We start from the raw sequence: 22,283 nt of genomic DNA, 5'->3' as shown, positions 1-22,283 counted from the left end.
GAGAGTGAACACGACCGCTCAGGGCCAGTGACAGAGTCGCCACGCTGTAGGAGAAATTGCAAGAGAAGGCACGACCCCGCTAGGACATCCCACTGGGCAGCTGCAGCCCGGGAGCACGCACTACACCACCACCGCCGTGACATGCGCCCAACCGCGGCCGCACTCCTCCACCCACGCCATTGAATCCTCCCACGCACTCCACCATGGACGGCACCCGGGGGAGCAATCGCCGCATCAACAGCCTCCAGGCCCAGGACCGCCTGCGACGACGCAGTTCAGCCAACGCCCAGGGGAAGCGCCCCGTCACGGCCCAAGATGCCTATCTCTATGCCCTCCGCGCGGCGTACCTCGCATACCTCCTCCAGCCTCGGCAGAAGCGGGTGCAACATGTCCCCGCCGCGCCCAAACATGTCCAGCGATCGTCGACCTCGATAAACGACCTCATGAAGGACTTCTCCCTCATACGAGACTCCAAGAGCACGCGCTTCCCCCGCGACTTCATGGCTGCACTGGACAAACGGATCACAAAGGTGTTGATGGGACAGGAGCGCATGCCTGAGTTCCAGGATGCCACAGTCAAGCGGACATTTGCCGTCTTCCTGAATGCATTCAAGGACCCGTCGTTCAGGAAGAACATGGACAAAGATAGGAGAGTCGAGGACCTTCTCCTGATTTTCTACTCCAACGCCACAAAGGAACTGCAAAAGGGGAAGGCGCCCGGAGATGACAGCTGGAAGCTCATGGTAGATCGGCACGTCGCTCTCTTCCTACGTCTTGTCAGCTCTTGCCTCAAAGACCATGACTGGCAAAAGGACAGACCCGAACTTGCGCATCGGTTGGCCACGATGGAGAAGAAGTTACTCGTACACGATCAAGATTTGGCGGCGGAGAACCAGCGCAATGGCGGTCAGGGTGGCACAACAGTCGAAGTCGAGGTTCCGCGAAGTTATGAAGTCAAGGACATGCCCCTCGTCTTGGTAGTGTCACGCATCTTCGCTGTAGGGTACTCCGATGTACAAGCCGATATCAACCGATACAAGTCCGTTTGGACGGAGAAGGCTGCGCTGCAGGATCTCAAGACATATCAGGCGCACCTCAGTCTCATGACCAAGAAGACGCTGAACAGTGACGACTTCGATACCGAGGAGGCGTACGAGGCATGGAAGAACCAAGAGGTGCCAGACCTCTCGCAGATGATACTGGCAATCATCCAGTCCAACCCCGAGCTCGCAAAGAGTTCACCCGGATCTGTGCCACACTTCAAGCCCAATGCTTCTTTGGACCCCGGCTACTCGGACGGTTCGAGGCAGGGTTCTATGTCGTCTGAGAACGGCTCCTCATATGTCATTGACCAGTCTGTGGATATGAATGGGCTCAGCCTCAACGACGACCCAAATGATAGCTCATCCTATACCTTCATACCTTCAGATCCACGTGCCACTTATCGTGCGATACTGAATGAAGCACTGACGTATGACCTGGCGGACAACGATCTCGAACCGTCCGAAGCTACCAACGAGAATCCGTCTGTGAAGCTACTGTCGAAACAATCGGCTGAGCTTTTGAATGAGATAGCCCTCCGATGGAGGATACCACAATTTTCCCGTCTCGTCTTGTTCCTAGACGTCATACGCGACAAGTACATTAACCAAGACATCAGTCTGGATACCCTCGATGCTGCCTTCAACTATGTCAAGGAACCACCGCCAGCTGACAAGAAGTCCAATCGGATGAGCCATATTCCAGTACAAGTATCGTTGTTTGACCGAACGAAATGGACAATCCAGGACTACACTCTCAACCAACAGATTCTGTCAACGTTGCACGACTGCCTGTTAAGAGAGTTGTACGAGCTGATGATGCATGTATACGACACCAAACCGCCTGCACTTGGACCGGTAATGTACATCCTTGAGACCCACATCTACGACGACCCAACTTTCCCCGGCACCGAAGAAGATATGGATCAGTTCACTGAACAATTACGTCACGGACTGAGGGACAAGGCTGGTGACGTGTATCGAGAGCTTCTAGCGAAGCACATCCCGGACACCAAAGAAGAGTGGGAGTTCTACCATGTCATTGAGTTGGGTCGTGCTGTGGTCAAGCTATGCGAGCGGATACAGAAGCGCTACCGCAAAAACCCAGAGGTTATGGGTGCTAGTCCCATGAATTGCCTCGTTGAGAAGATGTTTCCCTCTTACGCCGCAGATGCGCGGGACCTTGTCGCTCGGATCATGGACGTTGCTCAAAGCAAAGGAGAGGATGTACCCGTACAGGATGGCTTCGACTTGTACAAAGAGCTTGTTGAGATACGCCGCATACACAGCGATGCTCTGCCAGGCAAAAACTTTGCTTTTAGCATCGAAGATCAGCTACAGGACTTTGTGTGGAGATGGATTCAGATGACGGATCAAAACCTTATTGGGTGGGTTGACAACGCTTTCAAGGCAGACCAATTCCAGATCGAGTCGCAGAACCCCATTCCTTCAGACGAGGAGCGCCACAGTGTCTCGGTCGTGGATGTCTTCCGGTCCTTCAATCAGAGTATCGAGCAGATTGTCTCACTAAACTGGGATAACGATGTCCAATACGCCAAATTCATGACTGCTGTGTCGAAATCGATCGGTGTCGCACTTGCAAGATACTGCGAACTTGTTGAGCAGAAGTTCGCCAAGGAGATGGATCGCTTGACTCCTGAGCAGGAGGCCGCCGCTCATCAGACCAAATCAGAGAAGTGGTTGTCGACGGTCAAGGACTTCTACAGCCAGAAAGAGAAGGTCGAGCCCTTTCAATTCTACCCAGAGGTAAGTATTCGACTCAATGACATGTTCAATGCTTACGAATACAGTCGCTCGTCAAACTCAACAACATTGAGTATGCAATGCAGCAACTAGATAAGCTCGAGCGCGAGATTGGCGTCGATGCGTGCGCCGAAGTCATCCAAAAACATTCCCCACCCCCGACGCAACGCCTTCGAAACAACAACTTCGTCTTCACCATCAAAATCATCGAGGCTGAAGACCTGAAAGCTTGCGACATGAATGGTCTAAGTGACCCATACGTCGTGCTTGGTGATGAGTATCAAAAGCGTCTGGCAAAGACTCGGGTCATCTACCGCAACCTCAATCCTCGTTGGGACGAGACAATTGACATCACGACTAATGGCCCGCTGAACGTCGTTGCAACAATCTGGGACTGGGACGCTATGGGCGACCATGACTGCGTCGGCCGGACGTCTCTCAAGCTCGATCCATCACACTTCCGGGACTATATGCCCCGAGAATACTGGCTTGACTTGGATACGCAGGGTCGTCTGTTGCTGCGTGTGAGCATGGAAGGCGAGCGAGACGATATCCAGTTCTACTTCGGCAAGTCATTCAGAACACTTAAGAGGACTGAGCGTGACATGACACGGAAGATCACGGACAAGGTAGGCAAATTGCCATTACAATGCACAATTTGCGCTAACAATGGCAGCTTTCATCGTTCATCGGCTACAAGCTTTCGCGTCGCTCACTTGATGCCTTGCTCAATAAGGGCGTAGCATCGAAGGTCACCAACTACTTAGGAAACTTCCGACAAGCCAGGCCCATGTCTGTCATTCAAGGCCCTACACAGCAGGATGTCACACAAGCTCTGGGTCCTCTGTTCGTTTACTTTGACGAAAACTTCGCGATCATGAAACAGACGCTGACAGACGCTGCAATGATCATGGTTATGACAAGACTCTGGAAGGAGGCACTCGCGACCATAGAGTCGCTACTCGTACCTCCGCTATCCGACAAGCTCTCACAACAGCGCCCGCTGACACAACAAGAGCTTGACATTGTGTTCAAGTGGCTGAAGATGCTTTTCGACTTCTTCCACGCTGTAGATGAGGATGGGAATGTTGAGGGTGTACCCATGGACGTGCTCAAGTCACCCAAGTACCATGAGCTTCAGAACCTCAACTTCTTCTACTTCGAAGCTACCGAAGATTTGATCCGTACGTCTGAGTCAATGGCTGCGGCTAGCGCAAGACGACAGCAAGAACAATCCCAACGCCTAAACCGCATGTCGGCGCCGCCTGCTATGGGCCATCAGTTTGGTGGTGCCGCGGGACTTGTCGGTATGCCGACTAGGAAACACAAGACCATCATGTTGTCACGCAATCTAGGCACAATGAAGAAAGCCAAGGAAGAAAAGAGAAAGGAAGCACAGGCGGAGCCTAATGATGACATGATCTTGAGGATACTGAGAATGAGGCCCGAGGCAGAGCGTTACCTAAAGGACAGGAGCAGACAGAAGGTACCCATCGCCATTCCTTTTCCATCTTCACCCTTACTGACGAACAACAGGAACGTCTTGCTGCTGCGCAGGCGGCAGAAATGATCGTACGACAGAGTCTCAACTCTGGGGGTGGTCGCATGACGGGCGGCATGGGCGGCCCACGTCGATAAGACAAAACCACTCTTCTTGTCACATGTCACTGTTTTGGCGTTCGTTTGCTTTCCGATACCTCTGCATTATCGTGTGTCGTTTGGGCGTTGAGTATACTTAGCTAATGTGTTATCGGTGGCATCCGCTTCATGGTATGTGGGATGGACAGCGAGGCGTCTATATGGGGGCTTTCGCAGATACGAGTTGATATGAAGTAGGATAGCTAGCTAGATGATATCCATGGTGTTCAATGTAGGCAGGTGTGTTGTGCGTTAGTAGAAGTGTTGTAGGCACGTCACATCATGTCTCACATGAACATACGTGAGGGAGTGCTGCTCGAAATCAATCCCCAGGGTTACAAACGCGTAAGTCTCACCTCGTTTCGTCAACTATCAGATATCGTCGTCTTGTCTTCTTGTCTAAATCCACGCTAACCTAGGGAGAGAAAAAAACATTCTAGAGCCTACGTTAACGTTAGTTTATCTACTTTGCAAGTTCTTGTTTTAACGTAGTCTGCAGACCTGTTCAGCGTTCTTGTATGAGGTAGATCCATATTAGTTCGCGGTCTAGCCGCCAATATCCTCTTTACACAAAATTGTCGGTGCGCGTGTCCATGTCAGGTCCTCGAAAGTGCGCGTGTTCACCTTCACTTCACCGTTTGCTCCAGGTAACCGCGCTTTGACAATTTTTGAACATCCATAACGGCCATTGCGACTCTGCGTCTTCTCTCCCGTAGCTCCAACATCGGAGCACACGGCGACTCAAGACTTCGTCAACACTCGGAACCACCTGGGCAGGATGTCGGAGGCTTTCGTACCTTGCAGCGACCTCCCCGGAGATCTTAGCAAATGGCTTGGTCCCGAGCAGATATCGCTGGAAGTCGGCTACGGCGGCGATAGCGAAATGTTCGACGCGCCGTTGAGACAACTACGCAACACGTCTGACTACTTCTTCGATCAGTGAGTGTGCATCATCTGGTCTCTTCTTATGTCACTTTGGAGACATCCAGCACAACATCACAAAAGTGTCACCAAGCGAACTCGTACTGACATAATCTAGACTGGACGACTTATCCGAGTACTTCAGCCTGCCCGATGTATCACCACGCAATTTCCGCATCTACCTCGACTTCCTCAAGACTGGTTACCTCAATCAACCCGAGTCGGACGATACCACTGATCAGAGAATCTCTTTCGGTAGACTCATTCATGTCTTCATGTTCGCCAACGAATTAGGAATCATTTTGCTCCGAAATGCGGTTCTAGACGAATTCTTCCTGCGCATCTACGACGACCCCGACGATCTCCCGTACAAGTGTATCTTCAATATATACAAAGCTTCCACCCCAGCCTCTTCACTACGTCACCTCGCTGTCGATATCATAGTGAAGATCGGAAAGAAGGCGGATGTCAAAGAATGGATGCACGACCTGCCGAAACAGTTCTTGATGGACTGCTTGACTTCCGCAAGCGAAGATAGGATCGTACCCTTTCCCAAAAATCTTTCCGAAGATGACGTCATGGACCGGCTAGAGGGAATGAGGAAGGCGATGTGTGAGGTGTTCCATGTCCACGATTCTGAGCCAGAGGCTGCAGAGGACGCAGAGGAGGAGGCTCAAGCTCAGAATGTGGACCCAGAGTTGCAAAAGACATTTGATGAGGAGCCCGCTGCGAGGATGGAGTATGTCATGGGGCCGTTGCCTATCAGAGAGAAGTAATGGGTACCCTTATGTCGCCCGTGTATCCTCCGGATGGCCCGGACTGTACTTTAGACTTGCTAGAGTACTCTGAATACCTAATGGATGCTCGAGCTTACTTCACAATAGTCATGTTGATAGCCAGCCTCCCTCATGATATAGGTGATTCCTATCATTCACACAACCCTTCCTGCTAGTCACATACGCCGCGCTACCCCGAATTTCTTCACGAGACACCCAGTCGCGTTGCTTGACCGACCGTGGGAAACAATCGATTCTGAACGATGAAACAGGCACTAATGCGGAAAATGCAGGCAACCTTTTTTTTCATGGCGAGTAGCACAGGTTTTTTGCGAGATAGCTTTCGAGAGTAGAAGGATCAAAGGTTGCGCAACCCGAGCCCATGGTTTGATTTGGCGTTCGCACGTCTGGGTCATCCCACCCAGCGATCGTGCATGTAGGATTCGCACGTGCGCGATACTCGAGATTATCTCGGGTCTCTAAGGGAAAGTAATCAGAAACACGCATCGCTAAGACAACACATTGGCGTGGCGCATGTTTGAAGCTGCGACTCTTGCTCGCAAAGAAAGCGCGCCCAAATGCCGCTGCACGAGGCAGACATTTACCCTCTCACCGGACACCAGATAGCATCGCACAACCCAGCGGATCATCAATCCGCGATCTACAACGCACACCTGCATCTCGCGTCCTCTATCCATGAACACATCATCACAGAACGTCAGATGAGCCCGATAGCCGGTTGGTGGTAAGTGAGCATGCTTCGAGAAAGAGAAAGCGGGGCGCAGCACTGGAGGACCTCCTCGTATCTGCACGCCGTCTAGGAAGGAACGAGCGTGCATGTCTCAGCCTCACTTTGTGCCCCTCAGGCAGAACGAAGGGAAAAACAGGCAGAGAGGTAGATTGACATGACACGTTGATCGTTTTGCCTACTTTTGCCTTGTTTTTGACTTGTAGGTTGCGACGGGGTTGGGAAGTGTTTGTCGCGTCGCGTCAATGAACATCACCATCACGAACGCAGATAGTACAGCAAGCCGCATCATACTCACACCTAAGCAACACTGTGTACGTAGATCAAGACCGAAACCAAATAATTCCGCCCCCGCCATCACGCGAAATCGCCGTTGTACATTCCCGAGTACTGTCATAGCCCCAGCTCACCGATCGCTCCCCCTGTCCCCTTCTCCAATTTCCCGCTCTCTGATCCTACCCACCAGTCATCCACCCCCACGTGAGGAAACTAGGCTCGCACTGCAGGACAAGCGCGTGTCCGGTGAAGCGGTCCCTCGAAGTTCCTGGATTACTCTTCATTCCCGGATCGGTAGGCGTTGGGAATGCTTCTATGCCTATGGTCGTGTCGTCGGGGTTGTCTTGTCTTGGGGCAAAAGGGGTGCAGGACCGTTAGTATGGTTGTGTGTTGCGGCCTAAATCTCGTCGGTGTGTTGGGCTGTGTGTATGCTAAAGGGAGGAGTTGTGGCTGGGGGCTGTTTGGTAGGTTGTCGGACATGTCAAGATGGGAAGTGAATGGAGAAGAGTCAGCGCGGGTATCGCGACAAGGAGGTATCGAGCTGGGAACACAAAAACTGAGAGTAGACTGTTCAAAGATGACGCGCTTTTGATATTCTACTATGGAAATCGTGAACGGCCGTAAAACGATGCTGTGTGCTTGACGTATCCCCAAACGCCCAAACGGGTATCAACTATAACGACAGTCGTAGAATGCTGTGACCTTAGTATCCGAAACCTAATCCTTGCCATGTATGTAATCCAAGTCCCTTTTGACAGTTCACTGGGGTTCAGTCTTCTTCTGAGTCCACTTCGCTGTCCGTTTCAGCACTTCTGCGCGGCTTGCCATCACCAATCTTCCATCCTGGACCTTCTCTCGCAATGAGTCCTTCCTCAAGAAGATAGTGCTCGAGCCTTTGATCCCTGTGCCACGTAGCAGGGTCGAGCATATCCACGCGACTCTTGTAATCCTTTTCAAAGTGACGTCCAACATGCTCCATGCGCTCCTCCCAGGATGTAATGCCATTGAAGGATCGCTCGCAGAACAAGCAGCTCGAATGTTGTGGCGCACTTCGTAGCTGTAGGTTGCAGCGCACTTGGTGTTCCGAGAGGTTCTCTTCGCAGACTGGGTAATCTTTCTGGGTGCGGCAGGATTTGTCTTTCGGAGCAGCGTGCATGCGGCGGAGATGCTGAGTGAACAGATCTTTGCGATTGAAGTCGTTATGGTATAATGTCTGTGGGTCGTTGGAATCGATCGATGGGGTACACAGATCGCAGCGCCAGTAGCCGAGCTTGATGTGCTGGGTGCTGACGTGCCTTTTCCACTCGTTCTTGGAAGAGAAGTTGGACGTGCAGCCATAGCCGGCGAGCGGACATGGGAAAGCTCGACGGTCTTCAGCCTGAATGCTCGAATCTGTGATCGCTTTCTGTGTCTTGGAGGACCGACGAGATTTCTTCTCTGATCTGACAGATTCCGTGGGACTTGGAGCATGAGAGTCTCTACGGATCGGCTTGCGGCGCTTCGATGTGCGACCCGAGCTACCGCTTGACGTTGTAGACCTTCTCCGCTTAGACCTTGTCGGACTGTAGTCGGAGTCCGAAGCGGGTTCCTCAGGGAAGTCAACGGGCTCCACAGACTGGGCGTCTCGTACCGAGTGTCCGATACCAGAGTCTGCGTACCTCGTATAATCCGGAGTAGCTTCTTCTTTGACTTCACTGCGATGATGATCAGGGGTAGCTTCTTGTTTCATGACAACATCCTCCACATCTTCAGCCACTGCTTCTGGTACCGGAGGCTCGTACTCTAGCTCGCGAAGGCTGATGTTACGCTCTTCGGCGTGAGATTCGCAGGCGAACGCTCCGCCTTGAAGATACTCAGCTGCTGGGTATGAAACCGGAAGATGAGAGTAGTCCATCGGGCTTCCATATGGGATGCTATGGCACATGTATGGTGACCGAAGCTCGTCCTGGGTGTTTTGACTAGTGTTTCCAGAAGAAGTACGATCCGGTGATGCGTTGCGAAAGCAGTCTGCCGGAGGCCAGTGTTGCTCATATTGCTTCTCGTATCGACCGTCTGGGAACGGGATCTTTGCGTAAAGCATGCCTGGCGTAAGGGGGCTTTGCTCGTACAGGAAGCGTTGCATTGGCTGCATGCTGACAATGCCATTGTCGAAATCATCCAGGTAGCTCTCTTCTTCTATATGAAAACGCACTGCATGCTCTTTGCATGGTTGCATGTAGTTGGTGTATTCTGTCGCCCAGACGGGATAGCGCGGTTCGTCCATCGTCTCAATTTGTGGCAGGTCTCGGAACTGATGAGCGTCCATGGCTGATGCTCAGTCGTTGCACAGAACCAGGCAGGGGTAGCGATAGCGACTAAGTATCGCACGGCACTTAGAAGCCAAAGAGTATGGGGAAATGCGAGTGCCGTAGAAGTTCGACAGATACAAGGTCTTCTGTTTGTAGAATCTTGCTGAGCAGGCGAAAACAGTCCTTCAAGTAGACGAGTGGTCAAGGTATTTCGATGTCGTAGTTCTACCGGCCAGAAGTAACCCAAGTACAGGGACTGGGAAAGGAGGCAAAAGAGGCGGAGCGTCAAGTGGGGGGTGTGACAGACCAAGGCAGCAAAGCAGAAAAGCTAGTGTCAAGTTGCACTGCCGTAATCTTTCGTACCGTCTTTCTGTCCCTCGATGCCATGCTCTACAGTGTTTTATGGTGTTTGAGCCGCAGAGCCGCATTGTCAGTCACCCAATGAGAGCCCTTGTGCCTTGGCAATATGTACTCCCCTGTTCTCAGCTTGACCGGTGGGCCGCAGTGCACAGTTGTCCAGCCACCACTGCGCTGTACGTGAACTCTAGCACCTACCACCGACGGGTAGGTTCAAGCCCCAGGATTAAGCCCCTAATCAAAAGCAATCTTGCTAGTAGTGGGCGGATCGCTACCCCATCGCGATGCGTCCAAGCCAGCTTTTGTGCCAGAACTGCTTCCGCGGGCTGCACGTTCGCTAAGCTGTGGGAAGGACGAAGCGAGACCATGTGGACGTGAGCTGTGAAGATGCTAATCGCGGACCCACCAGTTTGAGCGTTGGGGGCCAAAACAAATAAGGAGATGAACGACGAAATGCAAAGACCCAAAGAACGAATCACGTACCTTTGAGTATCGCTGTTTCTGTTAGGAGGCCGGGCAGAAAAACCAGTAGTAAGTTGCTGTTGTGCTACCGCACCTGCGCCAGGGACGTGATTGTTCCGACAGCTGCCGCGCAACCGGAACGCTGATGAGAGGCCCAGGTCCCGATCAAGAGCAGAAAGCCGTCGTCGGTCGGAGGGTGCAGTATCACAGACTCTCATTGGAAGTCGCTGCATAGTGGCTCACCAGCTGGGGCGCATTTGGCTCAGGACACTCGATTTAGGCATCAAGATAGGGCGAAGCATGGTTTCCCTGTCGAAGCAGTTGTCGTACGTTGCTGGAAGGCAGCATCATGGCACTAATGATGATGCTATCATGCCACGAGTGGCAGTAGAGATAGCGAGCGGATGCGCCTGGGCTGTTTCGACGGCTGTATGCACCCTCCAGTCCATTCGTGTTGTCGCCTCACGGCTCAGGCATCAAGCTCGATCCGCAAAGGGGTTTAGTCGGCAAGAGCTCCCAGTGTCTTGGGCTTTCCGGGCGCATTTGGGGGCGGTGCGTCCCGTGTCTCTGGTGATGGAGACTGGCGAGTGGTGGCGGGGAACTGTAGGTGGATTAGAAGGACTCGACGCTTGTGCGCCGTCGCAAGTCGAGAACAGCCCACTCGGATGACTTTGCGCTGCCCCTGCGTCGGCGCGGGGGTGAGACGACGTGACTATCTTCACAGCATGTTTGCTGTCAAAGTGTCAAAACATTATCCGGCGGCTCTGCGCAGGGATTGAAAGATGTTCGAGAGTCTGGAAATAGCGAGACGCAGGAGATGCACCGCTCTTGGCGTGGTATCCCCGCACATGGCGTGCAAGCCACACGGCCATGGCTGACCGCAAAAGCCGTACGAATGGGATAAGATGATGGTCATAGAAATTAGCTATCTCGTGCCGGTCGTCTGTATCGGGGGTCTTTGCGCAAAGTCAACGCGGGATACTAGCTTTGTGGGCCCTTTCTAGATATCTATGAACGCCATGGCGGTGCTATGGCCAGCAACTGATGCTCTGTGTCGGCATCATGCTCCAAGTTTGGCAACAAGGCGGTCTTCAATACCCTCCAATATCCATCGATGCTCTAGCACCTCCAGATTCTCGGCTTCGTTGAGAAATAGCTTATCCGGATCCTGCTCAGGACCCATCATGCCGCCCGCGCCTGGGTTGGCCATGGCCATCTGCTGAGAGACTTGGTTGGCAGCTTTAAATAATACTGTTAGCTTGACTGGCTTGACCTGAGTAGGCAAATGCTCTTCCCGACATACCATTGTTGTTCCCCAGGATGAAGTTATAGACGGGCTGAAGCCCGAACAAAGTCAGGAAATACCATGACAAACTAGACACCCATCTGACGTCGAGGTCACGCGTGCCAACTCCAGATTGCAGCATAGACTTGAATTGTGGGGTCAACGGGAAGGGTAGTTTCACTGCGCATATCGGTTAGCAACAGATCAGATTTGCTTTTACAGCTCGGGAGCAGCCGAATGTCAGAATATGCCGACCAAACGCGCCAACTAGTCGCAAGCATCATTCCGACGCCTACAAGAGACCAGCCACTCGCTTCGCCCTAGAAGATAGCGCACGTAGGAACTGCTTCAGAGCTAGGCAAAGCGAAAGGCCACGCAACATGTACTCCGGCATCGACATCCGACCAACGAACACGGGAAGATTCAGTCTTGCTCGGCTCCAAGTGAGACTCGGTCCTGTCGTCTGAAGGATCTCGGGATGCAAGAATACTCTTTATCGCGAGCCGCTTTCCCCTAGGGTGCAGGAGTATTTATAGAAAGGCAGACTTACTGATAACGAAGCCAGAGAAGAAGGCATTGATCCATCCCATGATCAGAGTCTGTGGGATCATCATCGTCATCTGCCCCTTCATCATGCCCATCATGCCCTCCATCGCCGCAGGATCGCTCATAGGATTCGGCCTGGGTTTCCCCCTCAGCTCCGGCTCAGCCAAAAACTTTCCTTCCTGGTAGGCCTGCACCATGTACGCTTTGCGGGTCGCGAAGGACCCGGGTGAGAGGACCTGGGCATTCGTGCGCAGGTTGACGCCGCGCACGAGGGAGCGCTGTTGCCGGACCTTGGCGAGGTCGTGTTTCTTCGGGGTCGACTGGAGGAGTGTCATTGCGTAGTGGCGGAGGATGCCTGTCAAGACCTGGATGTATGTTAGCATCTTGTATATTCGGAGAAATTGAGTGCACTGTACCATGACCACCGTAATGGGGAGCAGAATCCACCAACTGTAGAATTATCAGCCATCTTCGTCATGTACCCGCAAACACCAGAACGTACAATAGGGCGGGATCCCGATGGATCGTCTGAACTACAGGCTGTCCCATGGTGCCGGTAGTAGAGAGAGATGCGCGGGGTGCGGAGGGGGTGTGGGAGGGTGAAGGTCGGTGGTGGTGGTTGTTGCTCGACGATGATAGCTCGCCGCTGAGGCTCCGGCGGGATGTTGTGAGACCAGGGTCCGCGCTTTGCGCTTATGGAAAGGTGTCCAAAGCTACATCACCAACTGCGCAACGAGCCCCAGGCTTCACGACTACCTCTGCTCTTGTTGTGACTACAGGAACTATACAATCACAACTTCACGATGTCGGCAACACAGAAAATCGCAGTCCACTCCCTCGCCGGTATGCTTCCATTCCCTTCACCACAACCATCTACGCATTCGCCTACAGGCCATATCTAATACTCGCGATCAGACCTCAAGAACACGACCGACGACGCCCTCCCCAACTACCTCAACAGCCTCAAGTTCAAGCAGATCCACACACAGACCGATGTGCGGTTAGTCCTCGGCTATACGGCTGTCACCATCGCCGGCGCACTCTTCTACTACGACTGGAAGTTCGGCTGGGAAGCCAGCAAGCCCTACACACTGCCTGCTGTCGTCGCATACTTTCTGTTGAACACCGCATTCAGCTATTGGCTATGGTTCGTGGAGAAGGGTGTAGTGTATGAGGGAGAGGGCAAGACAGGCAGGGTATGTTCATATGCTTGATCTCCATACCTACATGTTTGATGATACTGACAACATCAAGGTGAGGATATCCTCCTCCACAAAGAAGCACATTCCAATCTACGAATGCGACGTCGTCTTCACACCCGCCCCCTACGCCTCGAATCCCAAACAAACGATCCACATCCGCGCGCCCCTGACCCGGTGGTTTACCTCGGATGGCTACTTTGTCGCGAAACCCTTCCAGCAATGGCTCGCTTCTGAAGTGCCGGTGATCGGCGCTGCGGACCCCAACAACGTGGTAGAGGAGATCGGTCGCGGAAGTGCGGGCATGGACCAGACGATGAACCTGAACAGCTCGAATGCGGTGGACATCTTGCAGCAGCTCAAAGCAAGTGGTGCCAAGTTCGCGAGTGGCGATGCGCAGAGAAGGCGGTAGAGGATCATATAAGGATGGTTGGGGCTCAGGAAGGAAAGGAGACTGGCGTTGAGGTGTCGACAGCTTTACGTGGACTATCTTGCTTTCAAGGAACGGCAAAAGCGTCACAACGGTCTGGCGGGGCATGGACAAGGCCTTTCTTTGCTGCGAACGTCATTTTCGCTATTTAGGAATACTATGCAATGGCTAAGCTATGCTAAACGCCAACAAATGCCCATGGACCCGACCTCTTGGTCGTTTCCTACTATCCAATCTAGCCCTCCTACATGGCCCAATTTATGACATCTCCTGCTCAAGCATGGGTAATACCTCAAGCTCCCTCTGAATAATTCTCTCAAACTCCTCCCTGTCTATGCCCGACGCTCTCGCCAACCGGAACAGGCTCTTGATATCCGTGCTGATATGTTGCTTGATCGCAAGCTCGGCCTGGCTGTAGTTCTCCGCCTTTCGCTCTAGCCTCTCGACTGAGTTGGTCGATGCCGAAGAAGAGGGTCGGGGGTGGCTCAGGGCGTTTGCGGTAGCGCCTTGGTCCTGCTCAATGGACTCGAGATGCACCGCGCTGTCGTTGCCATGAACGCCGCTGCCGTTCAGAAGACCGCTTGTGTGTGCCGGTGGCATCGACGAGTCGTAGCCGTTCGGGCCCAGGTTCGTTGTGTCGAGGGGCTCGGTCTGCGGTTCGCGCGTGTAGCTGAGAGCGTTGCCATTGAGCGTCGACTCGCCAGCTGCAGGCTCTTCTTCGTCTGGGTCGTGCGCATCGAGCGCTGGCTGCACTTCCGACGCGTAGCGCTCGAAGTACTCGAGCTCTGACTGCGACGGCCCGATCTGCGTTCGGCCGCTGGTTCCTGGCGCAGGGGATCGCCTAGGCTGTGGTGTTCGCCCAGGCGTCTGATCGTATGCAGCCCAGTAAGAACCGTCGTCCTCTTCTTCTGCTTCCTCCGCAGCGGGCTCGGGTTGGACCACGGCTTGGTAGGGTGTGACGCCGTTGCTCTTGACTGACACAGACTTTCGCCTGAAGCCGGCCTCGTCAGCAGTGGGAACGTTCTCGAACCACTCGGTGCCGTCGTCAACGTCTTCTGTTCCTCTCAGCTCAGCCAGTAGCCAGCGGCTTCCGCCTTCTCCACCAGTGCACCAGAGGTATGTTGGGATGATTCCATATTCACCCAGTATCAACTTGGCGTGTAGGGTCTCGGGGTCTGATCGTCGGTATAGTATCTGATCTGGTTCCTCCACTTCGATCTCCCCAGAAGCTGGGTGGGGTTCGACATTTATCTTCTCGATGATTTGCGGCAGTCGTGACGCGATGTCTCGGTCCCAGCACAACAGCGACAACCACTCGTTGGAAGACAGAAGCTGTACACGTTGGCGGAGGATAGGCGATAGGAGGGGTAGAAGACCCGGAGGTACGTCTTTGGAAGCATTTGCTGTCGACAGACAGGCCAGCAGTGGTGGGAGCAGTTCCCTGGAATCGGGCCGTAAGATGGTTTCGTTGAGCCCAGGCATGACAGCGGTGTGAGAGGGTAAGTTGGGTATGGCGTGAAAGGTTGATCGCGCTGATTATACCCACTCGAGAATACAAGGAGCGTCTAGTATCTGGTACTGCGATCGTAGAGTCGATTGCTCCTAAGCAAGACGCCGTAATAGACAAGCCTAGGACGTTTCGTAGGCTTTGTGCTTTTCGCGTCTTTATTGTTTTGCAGAAGCCCGTACACTTCAGGCGCTTGCTGCTAGCACAGTACTATTAGGTGTTGTGCAACGCTCCAATGCTCTGTGGTGCTGTTCGTGCTGCGTGTAAGGTGCGGGCTCCGTCTGGTGATGCTATCACATGCGAATGTGGCCAGTGACGCGCAGAAATTCGCTGACGCAGATGCGGGGAAGAGATGAAGCGATAGTTGGCAGACTGTAGGATGGAAGTGAAAAAGGAAGAGGAAGAAGAAGCGCTCTGAGGCACATCTCGTTCCATTTTCGCGTCCAGCGGTGCTGCAGAAAGAGTGGATGCTGCTGTTGTTAGCCTCCGCTCCACCGAAGGGTGACTGCCGTTAGACACACCGGTTGCGCTTGCCCGCACGCCTGGATCGCGACCATGGAAATGGTTAGCCCCATCTCCGAGCCTCATCAATCAGACACACTCTACATCCCATGCCCCGATGCGCCCAGAGCTCGCGGACTTTCCTCGACAAAGATTCCAAGGTTCGCAAGAAATTATTCCGTCGGCTTGAGAGTGCTTTGGCCGTTCCTGGCCTCACCATTGCGAGGTAGGGTAAGCAGACATCTGCAGTACATGTTCGGTACATCCAACCTGCACAAGCACTTCGATACCTAGGTACGCTCTATCTCACGATGGCATCAAAAGTCCGTGGGAGAGGCCTGCAGTGACGTCAGCTTTTGCGATCGCCAGCCCTGGATCGACACAACATCTGCACAAGACCCTCATTCCGGGTACCTTACATGTTCCGGTAGTAGTACTCGAAAAGCTGTTGCGACATCCATAGCCTGGCTCGGATCTTCCGCCTGCGGCTGCGTCTCACCTGGCGCCGGCATGCCAACTCGACTGCTACCTTAACAATCTCGCGATGAGGACTATATGCATAGCCCGCTAGACCCAGCGGCGCGTTTCATGGCCACTGAAATCAGACCATTGCTGTCACTCGTGGCTTCGGCGTCTACCACAGTATGCGGCACTCGCAGCTATATATCACAACCTATGAGTGCGGCGCACTATACTTGTATCGTTTCCAGGCGAAGCGATCCTGCCATTTCCGCCATACTACTCGCCCGCAGCAACATGACAGCATGGTTCTCGAGACCTAGCCTAGATCAAGGTAGTGTACGCTGAAGACAGCAGGTCGATGTGCTCCTTCGCCATATTCCCGTGAGCCCCACAACAGCCCGGGAGACCATCCGGCTTCGCTCATAATCCAAAACTGGGGCCAGCCACTACCTTATCCGCTTGCGACGTGGCTAGGAAAGCTTCATCTCTAGGCGTGGCTGAATCGCTGATCATGCAAGGCAGTCCATGCTACTATATGCCGTCATATCGCGACATTCGCAAATCAGCGACGCGAACAGCAGCGCAACCTTGTCCGTGTTGTCCATCGCACGCGTCTGATTACTAGCAGGCTTGCTACGTCGCTGGTATGCTCTCCAGAAGAGCAGTTTTAGGCTTGGCCTGCCTTTATATAGCATCAGCGTTCGGCTGCTAAACAGCTAAGCGCCAGCCTACGCGGGCGCACAACAAAGGCCGCTGCATGTTTCGCACCTCGAGCGCGGTTTGGAGTGACCGCCTCAGTAGATTTTGATGACAGGAGTTACTACAAGCATCACGCATAGCAGGTTGAATTCGCCATGAGGATATCATCTTGAAGCATAGCCACCCGCTCGCCCCATGTTCAGCCCCCTGCTCCCGCTTCTGTATAGCAACTGAGGCTGTGCCGTTTGTATCAAGCCTGCCAAGAGCGTGTCACGCATCTGCAAATCTGCCTCGAGACGCCAGTCAAGCTCACAGCTACCGTCGCGCCGTCGCGCTTGTTTTCGGTCGTTCTGCCTCTTTCTCACGACCTCATAGACATCTGGACTGCCTGTGCCCACATTGTTTCGAGACGGCGAACTTCTGCTTGGCGTGCATCGCTCTACCCCGGTCTTACCATTCTGGAGATCTTGGGGGGAATCAGCCTTGACCGGTGCCTCGACTTTCGCTCGTTGCTGCCGCTGGCTCCACCGTCGACATCGAAATCCACTCTGTTTCTACCAACCATCCAAGCACTTTACGCCGCTTCTCTGTTGTTCGCGCGCGCCGTCTCCCGATTTCGCTCGCGACCCACCCTGAAGCTGTCAACATCGCAGAGTGCCGGCACTGCCTCTAGCCTCAACGGCTCCAAACTTCCGTCCTGTGCGAGGCAGATCGCCATCCAGCTTCAAGCTACAGCAGCCTGTCCTCTTTCGCTTTCAGCCGCACTGCGATATTTCTCTCCCTCGTTCCGCCATCCCACCAACCTATCTGGGTAACTGGACGCGCTGCGACACTTTCCCCTCATCTGGTTTTCTGACTTTCGCAATATTCAACATCAGTAACCTTCAGGCAGCACTATGCCGCCCTAAGCAGCGCTGGCTACAGTCACGTTACCCTCCACACCATTCTGCCCGTCGCAACCATTTGTTGATCGTCGCGACCTAATCTACTATCGACTCCACTTTCAGGTTGTTCGTTACAGCCAAAATAATCATGCAAGCAGTCGATACGCATACACAGCCCTACCAGGACCCTCGGCGTCAGCCACGCCACCCTCAGGATGTGCAGACTAGCGGCTATCAACTTGCGCCTACTGGCGGCAACTTCCTAATGCCAGACGCGCAAGGCACATTCACGTACTCTGCAGAGCCGACATCCATGGTTTACGATGGGTCCATGGTATCGCTTCCCTCATCCAGCACCCCTGGGCAGGAATCCATCTTCACTCCTAACGTTGGATCCTCTCTCGACTCCTCATTACATCCGGACATGTCATATCCACCACCGAATGCCTACAATCAAGTTCAAAACTACGGTCTTTCTCCGGGATCCTACTACGGAAACGGACAGAACATCTCGCCTTCGCATTCAGTTGAGCATTTTAGCCCAGAAACAGGTTATATGAGCGATCCCAGTCACCACGATCTCAGCGCTTATGCAACACCAAATTTCAATGGACACGTTCTCGATGAATTCTCTGGCCTGACTTTTGCCGATAACGGTTCGGCCAGTAATTTTCCGGCATTCCAAGAGCATGTTGACATGTCAGCCTTGACCTCAGGGACGCTGAACACGTACAACGCTCAGCCAAGCAACCACCTCAATAACACTTCGCTAAACCCGCACCATCAATTAATGTCGCCCAGTGCGACGAACAATTCCAGTCCGGCACTAGGCGATGAGAGCTCAGCTTTCCCCTCTATGCAGTACAACGGGAACATGTCGACGCCGCCAAACCAAGCGAATCATCTGCCGCATACAACACCTATCAAGCAAACACACAGTCCAGCTCTAACGAATAGTCCCGGAAACGTGTCAATGGCAAACCCAAGGCCCCTCACGCGACATTTGACGAGTCCCATTGTACGTGTGGAGAACTATAGCAGAGAAGATTCGCCTTCGCGTTCCGACAATAGCATGCCTGTCAGCAAGCACAGCTATGGCAGTCGTCATTCTGGTAATCACCTATCACCGTATGCCCATAACGGTGACTCGGATAGTGAAGCGGAGCCTCACGAGAACGTGCATTCGCGACCAGGAGTCCGTGGACCCGATCGCAACGAGGATGGCTCCTGGCTCACGACAGGACAGTCGGGGCAGAACGGTATCAACCCTGACGAGCGCCGCCGGATGGGTGACGCATGGATCCCCAGCATAGAGGAAATTGCAGAGCAACGCTCGAAGGATGAGAAGAAGCTTGAAGTGCAGGAATGGCTCACTAAGAGTGAGGTCGGAAGCGAAGCAGGCGATGTAGGGCCTTCGAATAATCTACTCAAGCCCATCACGGGTCGTCGTCGAGCGAAGAGTCACAACGACATTCAACGCCGGGCTCTCCCCGATAGCTTCGGGCTAGGTGTGCGTACCAATTTCGACCGTATAGATGATTCGGGCATACCTGGACCTGGGGTGTACATTGACGAACGAAGCGATTACGGCGACTACGATTACGACGATGATGAGTCGGCGGAACCTGAATCCCCACCCGCTGCAATCGATATCAACGCAAGCCATATAGAAAACTCGTACTTTCCTCCGACACAAGAACTTATACCAAAGGATGGTACTGTTGTCAAGCCATGGGTAGATGGACCGTTGCAGCCACACCCGCCAAACCCATCAGCTCGATATCAGCCGCCCACATCCAATGCTGCGATGATGCGCTTCTTGGTGCGAGCGAAGGACGTTGAACAAGCTTCACTCGCGGCAACCGTTGGCTCACGCCGTCTCAGCGAGTCTGATATTGGTAGCATACGTGCAGCTCCCGGTGTTATCAAAGTCATTGAACCCGAGCCACGAAAGAGCAAGGAGCGACAACGGCGGCCCAGCTTCTTGGAAAACATTCTACCCAAACGTACACCAAGCAATATACTCAAGCGCAAGGGCAGTATACCAGTGCAGCAGTCTGATGCAGCCTCGGACAAGTCCAAGGAGCCCATCATGGAGAAGCCGAAACGTATAGGTAGTTGGGGTCGTCCAAAATCTCCTCGAGTTGATACAAACCTAAGCAGTCATAGCAAGGACGGGGGACAACTTAGTTCAGTAGGTCTGTCTGCGGCAGCGGGCCCGTGGTACAAAGGTCCCAAAAATGCCATCAGACGTACTCGAAGCAGGAGCGATATCGGGAGAGGGAGATCGCCTGGGCTGGCTGAGCTGATGACGCAGCACGGAGGTCCACCGATGCCTATGTTAGCTTCACCGCTCGCGGACACAGAGGCCACGAAGCCTTCCGCACAGCCAAGTCCAGCTGGAGACGATGATGAAGATGACCAAGATCCCATTAGTATGGATCTCACGGTCCGCACCGACCCCATTGTCCCGACGTACGACGGCTTCAGAAGTCATGCTAGACAACTGAACCCACGCCTGGCTGATTTCATGGTTGAGCGTATCACCCAGGAGCAAATGCGCAGATACAAGAGATTATTGGAGTTCAAGGTCAAGCATCTCAACGCCGTACAGCATAAGAATTGTGCCTCTGCAAAGTTTTGTACTGACCTCGGTGGTGAGGCGAAGCAACTCCCTCCGAAAGCCGGTGCCAAGGATGCCGAAACTCCTTTCATCGGTTTCCAGGTCACTGCACCTGGTTCTTCCGACGACGATGGCGAGCCCCCGCTAGAAGGTAATGTGGCTCCTGCCGCGTTCCCATCAGGTGTACCTCTTCCCCCTGTCAAGCGCCTACCAGCCGAGTTCGAATGCACATTGTGTTTCAAGGTCAAAAAGTTCTACAAGCCGTCCGATTGGACCAAGCATGTGCATGAAGACGTACAGCCTTTCACATGCACCTTCCCCAATTGCGGGGAACCGAAATCGTTCAAGCGCAAGGCGGACTGGGTCAGACATGAGAACGAGCGACACCGTCAGCTGGAGAACTGGACATGTCAGATCGCAGACTGCAACCATACCTGCTATCGCAAGGACAACTTCGTGCAGCATCTGGTTCGTGAGCACAAAATAGCTGAGCCACGGCAACGTACCCGAGCCGCTCACAAAGACGCGACAGCAACTGGTGACCAGGGTGAGATGGGCAAGTCTTTTTGTTTGAGATCTCGCTAACGCAAAGGCAGATGACATTTGGGCCATTGTCGAAAGATGTCGTCGCGACACGACTAAGCAACCCAAGGACGAGCCATGCCGGTTTTGTGGCAACATCTGTACGAGCTGGAAGAAATTGACTGTTCACTTGGCAAAACACATGGAGCAGCTCAGCATGCCCATTCTTACGCTTGTGGACCAGAAGCAGCTCAACGCGGACAGCATCATTAGCCCCGTGGTAGAGCTACCCGAAAGCCGCAAGCTCTCCATCACTCCAGGCCGTTCGCCACTAGATAACCCGTCGCGCTACAATCCTAATGCCGCATATGCACCTGGTATCGACCCTCACAGTCTTTATCCTCAGGAAACAAAATCTCAGGCAGGATCTACGCCGATGCAAACCTACCCCCCACCACAAATGGCACCGCCACCGACTCAGACTAGCGGTTATGCGAACTATGTGGCAAACAATGCCACAAATTTCACGAACCAGACCTACCCAGGCCTACAGGTCCCTCGGAAGCCACACAATGGCTATACGAACGGGCTGCAAATTCCTAGTCAGCCATACCAGAATGGGAATATGCAGAACGGGGTGCAGCAATATGGCATGAATCCTGTTAATACAGTTCAACAACAGCAGTCGCTGTACACAGACTCTCCGGTCGACGCTACGACTACACCTTTTCCTTCCTACTACACTCAAGAGCCGCAGGGCTTGACGACTGAGATGCCGAACATGGGCTACGATACCAACAACGCTATGTCTTACCAACAAGGCAGCACCTACCCTGCCATGTCGTATCTGACGGCACAACACAACTATCAATACCAACATCAGCAATAGACGGGGATGGATTATGGGAGGGGTTTCGATCGACACGCCCATAGGATAGGCGTAGGATCTGATTTTGTTTTGGCTCACGTTGATTTCGTACGATATCCACTCTTGCACAGCGGAAGAGGTTTTCATGTTTACGAGGCGAATTTGGTTTAGACGCGTTACGATACCTACTGTCGCTTCGGATTCGAATTGGATCGACTACATTGTCGCATCTGATGGTGCAATAGGCATGCATGGTATTATAGACATCGGCGCGTTAATTGCATCAATTTCTCAATGCCTCGATTTTCCATACTTTGTTGTCCGCTCCATACGATATAGTACCATTTGTGAGGTACATCGTACACTTTAAGCTGCGACCCACTTAAAGCCCCTAGGTACCTTCCACTCCACAAGGGCGTGATTGCACGACAGCCATCGCCAGCGCCAGTAAAACCCCTTTGCGCGAGTACAATGCCTGACTTATTTT

At 53.3% G+C, this 22,283-nt stretch overlaps 6 protein-coding genes across 6 annotated transcripts; 3 read left to right on the top strand and 3 right to left on the bottom strand.

Moving 5' to 3' along the window:
• Window positions 1–203: 203 nt before the first annotated feature.
• Window positions 204–4,442, top strand: J4E87_002502 (uncharacterized protein; the record flags this gene model as incomplete). The annotated part of the gene is made up of 4 exons (XM_049374139.1): window positions 204–2,807; window positions 2,852–3,433; window positions 3,481–4,290; window positions 4,341–4,442. 4 exons carry the CDS (start codon window positions 204–206, stop codon window positions 4,440–4,442), a joined length of 4,098 nt encoding a protein of 1,365 aa, XP_049236279.1.
• A 778-nt stretch (window positions 4,443–5,220) lies between these two features.
• Window positions 5,221–6,139, top strand: J4E87_002501 (uncharacterized protein; the record flags this gene model as incomplete). Its single annotated transcript, XM_049374138.1, has 2 exons — window positions 5,221–5,381; window positions 5,482–6,139. 2 exons carry the CDS (start codon window positions 5,221–5,223, stop codon window positions 6,137–6,139), a joined length of 819 nt encoding a protein of 272 aa, XP_049236278.1.
• Window positions 6,140–7,932: 1,793 nt separating this feature from the next.
• On the bottom strand, window positions 7,933–9,426 carry J4E87_002500 (uncharacterized protein; the record flags this gene model as incomplete). The annotated part of the gene is made up of 1 exon (XM_049374137.1): window positions 7,933–9,426. One exon carries the CDS (start codon window positions 9,424–9,426, stop codon window positions 7,933–7,935), a length of 1,494 nt encoding a protein of 497 aa, XP_049236277.1.
• A 1,904-nt stretch (window positions 9,427–11,330) lies between these two features.
• J4E87_002499 (uncharacterized protein) lies at window positions 11,331–12,650 on the bottom strand (the record flags this gene model as incomplete). The annotated part of the gene is made up of 5 exons (XM_049374136.1): window positions 11,331–11,509; window positions 11,574–11,735; window positions 12,106–12,466; window positions 12,518–12,551; window positions 12,604–12,650. The coding sequence occupies 5 exons, from the start codon at window positions 12,648–12,650 to the stop codon at window positions 11,331–11,333; spliced, it is 783 nt and encodes a 260-aa protein (XP_049236276.1).
• A 1,338-nt stretch (window positions 12,651–13,988) lies between these two features.
• Window positions 13,989–15,212, bottom strand: J4E87_002498 (uncharacterized protein; the record flags this gene model as incomplete). Its single annotated transcript, XM_049374135.1, has 1 exon — window positions 13,989–15,212. The coding sequence occupies one exon, from the start codon at window positions 15,210–15,212 to the stop codon at window positions 13,989–13,991; it is 1,224 nt and encodes a 407-aa protein (XP_049236275.1).
• Window positions 15,213–17,931: 2,719 nt separating this feature from the next.
• J4E87_002497 (uncharacterized protein) lies at window positions 17,932–21,817 on the top strand (the record flags this gene model as incomplete). The annotated part of the gene is made up of 2 exons (XM_049374134.1): window positions 17,932–20,953; window positions 21,003–21,817. The coding sequence occupies 2 exons, from the start codon at window positions 17,932–17,934 to the stop codon at window positions 21,815–21,817; spliced, it is 3,837 nt and encodes a 1,278-aa protein (XP_049236274.1).
• Between the last annotated feature and the right edge of the window lie 466 nt (window positions 21,818–22,283).

The sequence above is a fragment of the Alternaria ethzedia genome, assembly GCF_023757985.1.
Source record: "Alternaria ethzedia strain BMP 0044 chromosome Unknown scaffold_4, whole genome shotgun sequence".
Lineage (NCBI taxonomy): Eukaryota > Fungi > Ascomycota > Dothideomycetes > Pleosporales > Pleosporaceae > Alternaria > Alternaria ethzedia.
Note: the sequence above shows the minus strand (reverse complement) of the source record. Positions and strands in the feature narration are given on the sequence as shown.